This window comes from Trichechus manatus, unplaced genomic scaffold (assembly GCF_000243295.1).
Source record: "Trichechus manatus latirostris isolate Lorelei unplaced genomic scaffold, TriManLat1.0 scaffold00104, whole genome shotgun sequence".
Classification (NCBI taxonomy): domain Eukaryota; kingdom Metazoa; phylum Chordata; class Mammalia; order Sirenia; family Trichechidae; genus Trichechus; species Trichechus manatus.
The window spans coordinates 4,292,290-4,297,775 of record NW_004444040.1 but is presented as its reverse complement, the minus strand read 5'-3'; the positions used below and the strand labels follow the sequence as shown (position 1 = coordinate 4,297,775).

Below are 5,486 nucleotides of genomic sequence, written 5' to 3'. Positions count from 1 at the left end.
GAACACTCCATCCAACAGCAGCCAAGTATACTTTCTTTTCTAACACACTTGCAACATTCTCCAGAATAGACCACATATTCGGCCATAAGGCAAGCCTAAACAAAATCCAAAGCATCGAAATATTACAAAGCATCTTTTCTGACCATAAAGCCATAAAAGTAGAAATCAACAACAGAAAAAGCAAGGGAAAAAAAATCAAACACACGGAAACTGAACAATGCCTCGCTCAAAAACTACTGAGTTATAGAAGAAATTAAGGATGGGATAAAGAAATTCACAGAATCAAAAGAGAATGAAAACACATCCTACCAGAACCTTTGGGACACAGCAAAAGCAGTGCTCAGAGGTAAGTTTAGAGCAATAAATGCACACATCCAAAAAGAAGAAAGGGCCATAATCAAAACATTAACCCTACAACTGGAACATAGAAAGACAGCAGCACAAGAAGCCCTCAGGTGCCAGAAGAAAAGAAATAATAAGAATTAGAGCAGAAATAAATGAAATAGAGAATTGAAAAACAATTGAAAGAGTTAACAAGCCCAAAAGCTGGTGCTTGGAAAAGATCAACAAAATTCATAAACCACTGGCCAAACTGACAAAAGAAAAACAGGAGAGGAAGGAGATAACCTGTATAAGAAATGAGATGTCTGATATCACAAGAGACCCCACTGAAATTAAAACAATCATAACAGAATACTATGAAAAATTGTACTCTAAAAATTTGAAAACCTACAGGAAATGGACAAGTTTCTAGAAACTCACTACCTACCTAAACTAACATAAACAGAGATAAAACAACTAAATAAACTGATAACAAAAGAAGAGATTGAAAAGGTAATTAAAAAACTCCCAACAACAACAACAAAAAAAACCCCGGCCTGCGTGGCTTCACTGGAGAATGCTACCAAACTTTCAGAGAAGAGTTAACACGGCTACTACTAAAGGTATTTCAGAGCACAGAAAGGGATGGAATACTCCCAAACTCATTCTATGAAGCCAACATAACTCTGATACCAAAACCAGGTAAAGATACCAGAAAAAAAGAAAACTACCTATCAACGTCTCTCATGAACACTGATGCAAAAATCCTAAAGAAAATTCTAGCCAATAGAATTCAGCAACATACCAAAAAAAATACTTCACCATGATCAAGTGGGATTTATACCAGGTACGCAGGGATGATTCAACATTAGAAAAAGAATGAATATAATCCAACACATAAATAAAACAAGAGACAAGAACCACAGGATCTTATCAATCAATGCAGAAAAGGCGTATGACAAGGTCTAACACCCATTCATCATAAAAACACTCAACAAAATAGGAATAGAAGGAAAATTCCTCAAAATAATTAAGGGCATTTATATAAAGCCAACGGCAAACATCATCCTAAATGGAGAGACTTTGAAAGCATTCCCCTTGGGAACGGGAACCAGACAAGGATGCCCTTTATCACCACTCTTATTCAACATTGTGCTGGAAGTCCTAGCCAGAGCAATTAGGCTAGGAAAAAAAATAAAGGGCATCCAAATTGGGAAAGAAGAAGTAAAAGTATCTGTTTCCAGATGATATGATCTTACACACAGAAAACCCCAAAGAATCCACAAGAAAACAACTGGAACTAATAGAAGATTTCAGCAAAGTTTCTGGATACAAGATAAACATACAAAAATCAGTTGGATTCCTATACACCAGCAAAGAGAACCTCAAAGCGGAAATCACCAAATCAATACCATTTACAATAGCCCCCAAGAAGATAAAATCCTTAGGAATAAACCTAACCAGAGACAGAAAAGACCTATACAATGAAAACTACAAAACACTACTGCAAGAAACCGAAAGAGGCCTGCATAAGTGGAAAAACATACCTTGCTCATAGACAGGAAGACTCAATATTGTGAAAATGTCAATTCTACCCAAAGCAATCTACAGATACAGCACAATCCCGATCCAAATTCAATTTGCATTTTTTAATGAGATGGAGAAACAAATCACCAACTTCAGATGGAAAGGGAAGAGGCCCCGAATAACTAAAGCATTACTCAAGAAGAAGAACAAAGTGGGAGGCCTCACACTACCTGATTTTAGAACCTATTATACTGCCACAGTAGTCAAAACAGCCTGGCACTGGTACAACAACAGATACATAGACCAATGGAATGGAATTGAGAATCCAGACATAAATACAACCACCTATGAGCAGCTGGTATTTGACAAAGGCCCAAAGTCCATTAAATGGGGAAAAGACAGTCTCTTTAACAGATTGGTGCTGGTGTAACTGGATATCCAACTGCAAAAAACTGAAACAAGACCCATATCTCACACCATGCACAAAAACTAACTCAAAATGGATCAAAGACTTAAATATAAAATCAAAAACGATAAAGATCATGGAAGAAAACACAGGAACAAGGCTAGAAGCCCTAATACATGGCATAAACACAATACGAACCATAAGTAACAATGTACAAGCACTAGAAGAGAGTATACAACTGGGAGCTTCTAAAAATCAAACACTTATGCTCATCAAAAGACTTCACCAAAAGAGGAAACGACAACCTACAGACTGGGAAAAAATTTTGGCTACGAGAAATCCGATCAGCATCTAATCTCTAAAATCTACAAGGTACTGCAAAACCTCAACAACAAAAAGTCAAATAACCCAATTAAAAAATGGGCATAGGATATGAACAGGCACTTTGCTAAAGAAGACATTCAGGTGGCTAACAGACACATGAAGACATGTTCATGATCACTAGCCATTAGAGAAATGCAGATCAAAAAAACTACAATGAGATATCATCTCACCCCAACAAGGCTAGCATTAATCTAAAAAACACAAAATAATAAATGCTGGAGAGGATGTGGAGAGACTGGAACACTTATACACTGTTGGTGGGAATGTAAAATGGTACAACCACTTTGGAAATCGATTTGGTGCTTCCTTAAAAAGCTAGAACTAGAAGTACCATATGATCCAGCAATCCCGCTCCTTGAAATATATCCTAGAGAAATAAGATAATACACACGAATAGATATATGCATACCCATGTTCACTGCAGCATTGTTCACAATAGCAAAATGATGGAAACAACCTAGGTGCCCCTCAACAGTATAAATAAATAAATAAACAAATAAATTATGGTATATCCACACAACAGAATACTACACAATGATAAAGAACAACGATGAAGCCATGAAACGTAACATGGAGGAATCTGGAGAGCATTATGCTGAGTGAGTTTAGTCAGTCACAGAAGGACAAATGTTGTATAAGACCACTATTATAAGAACTCAGGAAAAGATTTAAACACAGAAGACAACATTCTTTGATGGTTACGAGGGTGGGGAGGGTGGGTGAGGGTTATTCACTAACTAGATACTAGACAAGTATTATCTCAGGTGAAGGAAAGGACAGCACACACTACAGTGGAAGTCAGCACAACTGGACTAAACCAAAGCTAAGAAGTTTCCTGAATACAATCAAACACTTTGAGGGGCAGAGTAGCAGGGGTAGGGGTCTGAGGACCATGTTTTCAGGGGACATCTAGGTCAACTGGCTTAACAAAGCTTATTAAGAAAATGTTCTGCATCCTACTTTGGTAAATGGCATCTGGGGTCTTAAAAGCTTGCAAGCCGCCATCTAAGATGCATCAATTGGTCCCAACCACCTGGAGTAAAGGAGAATGAAGAACACCAAGGACACAATGTAAATAGTAGCCCAAGAGACATAAAAGGCCACATAAACCAGAGACTTCATCAGCCTGAGACCAGAATAACTAGATGGTGCCTGGCTGCCACCAATGACTGTCCTGACAGGGAACACAAGGGAGAGTCCCGGATGGAGCAGGAGAAAGGTGGGGTGCAGAACTCAAATTCTAGTAAGAAGACCAGCCTTAATGGTCTGACTGAGACTGGAGGAACCCCGGAAAACATGGCCCCCGGATTCTCTATCAACCCAGAACTAAAACAATTTCCGAGGCCAACTCTTCAGACAGGGATTGATTGTACTGGACTGTGCGACATAAAGTGATACTCGTGAGGAGTGTGCCTCTTAGTTCAAGTAGATACAAGAGACTAAACGGGCAGCTTCTGTCCAGGGGTGAGATGGGAAGGCAGAGGGTTTGAAGCTGGTTGAATGGACATGGCGTGAAGGAGGAGTGTGCTGTCACAGTATGCGGAGAGCATTTAGGGTCGCAAAACAATGGATGTATAAATTTTCGTATGAAAGACTAACGTGAAATGTAAACTTCATCTAAACTACAACAATAAAAGAAGAAGAAAAGAAACTGAAGCCCTGAGAAATTAACTGATCAAGATCAAAGTCGTTTGGTGACAATTCAGAGATCAAAACTCTCAATACTGCGCTCCTTCGACAACACTATACGCAATATCCTTCTCAACCGAGACAATATGGTAAGAATAACTAGCAACATTTCTAACACAAATGCAAGAGGTAGAATTGGAGAACGAATACAGGAGCTACCTGTCAAACTGCTGTACTTCGTTAAATATCCTACTTTATTTACGTCTCCCGAAGGTAAGTTCTCACTTGCAAAGAATATAAAGCTCTCCTAGTTCACAGCTGGGTCGGCTCCTGGGTAAGCGCTGATCCGTGTGGTCCGGCTCGGCTCTCCCTTCCTCCCGGGGGAGAAACACGACGGAGCTGAAAGGAGACTCCGAGGTCCGAGCTGCTCAGGCAACCCGGCCCAAGTTCCGCGGTTCTCCTCAGCCGTAGCTCTCCCGACGTCTTCGCGCGGGGCCGGGTCCCATTCGACGGAGCGGCTCCGAGATTTCACTTTTTCCACTGCGACCTCAAAGGCCTCTAGGGAAGTCGCCCGAAGTGCCGGCCGCCGCGACCGCGCCGCAAGTTGGAGCCCAGTTCTCCTCCAGGTTCTTTTTTGGCGCTTGTGTGACGCAACCTCCGTCCAAGGAAGCGGCGAGACGGGAGGGGCGGGACGGCGTGTAGCCAATCAAGGCGCTCAAGCAAACGAAAGTCAAGTGGCTCCCGGAAGCGGTCCGGCGGCCCGGGCCGGAAAGCGGAAGCTGTCCGCCGCACGTGGGGGCGGTGCTGGTCGAAGGGTTTCGAGTTCTGCTGGGTTGCGGGAGGTGAGGCTGGTGGCGGCGACGACGGAGTAGGAGGCGCTGGGGGCACCCGGCGGAGCAGAGAAGCAGGCGGAACATCATGGAGGGCGCAGGGGAGCAGTCAGGGCCGCAGCCCTCGCAGCCCCCACAGGCCGGAGACCACCGCATCTGCGACGGCGACTTCGTGGTGCTGAAACGGGAAGATGTGTTCAAAGCGGTGCAGGTCCAGCGGAGAAAGTAAGTCAGGTCGCAGGCCTTAGGGGTCTTCCGATCCCACCTACGAAATACCTTTTTCCTCCAGGTCTTCCTGCAGACCCCTCCCGCCAGAGTCCCAATTTTGGCTCTGGGTCTGCATCCCTTGCCCACGTTATCTTCTCTCAGTTCTTCTTCGAGAGACCTTT

General features: G+C 42.8%; 2 protein-coding genes across 5 annotated transcripts in view; one reads left to right on the top strand and one right to left on the bottom strand.

Moving 5' to 3' along the window:
• The window catches only part of MCM8 (minichromosome maintenance 8 homologous recombination repair factor), a 65,909-nt gene extending 61,017 nt beyond the window's left edge, over positions 1 to 4,892 (bottom strand). For 2 of the 4 annotated variants that reach the window (XM_023737548.1, XM_023737550.1), the window contains exon 1: positions 4,487 to 4,892. The gene's annotated coding sequence lies outside the window, so the exon portion shown is untranslated. The remainder of the gene's footprint in view (positions 1 to 4,486) is intronic. The other 2 variants (XM_004383079.2, XM_023737549.1) reach the window with 2 other exon arrangements.
• A 167-nt stretch (positions 4,893 to 5,059) lies between these two features.
• Positions 5,060 to 5,486, top strand: part of TRMT6 (tRNA methyltransferase 6 non-catalytic subunit) — a 15,397-nt gene continuing 14,970 nt past the window's right edge. The window contains exon 1 of the mRNA XM_004383049.3: positions 5,060 to 5,322. Coding sequence (XP_004383106.1) covers positions 5,186 to 5,322 — 137 coding nt within the window. The 5' untranslated portion in view covers positions 5,060 to 5,185. The remainder of the gene's footprint in view (positions 5,323 to 5,486) is intronic.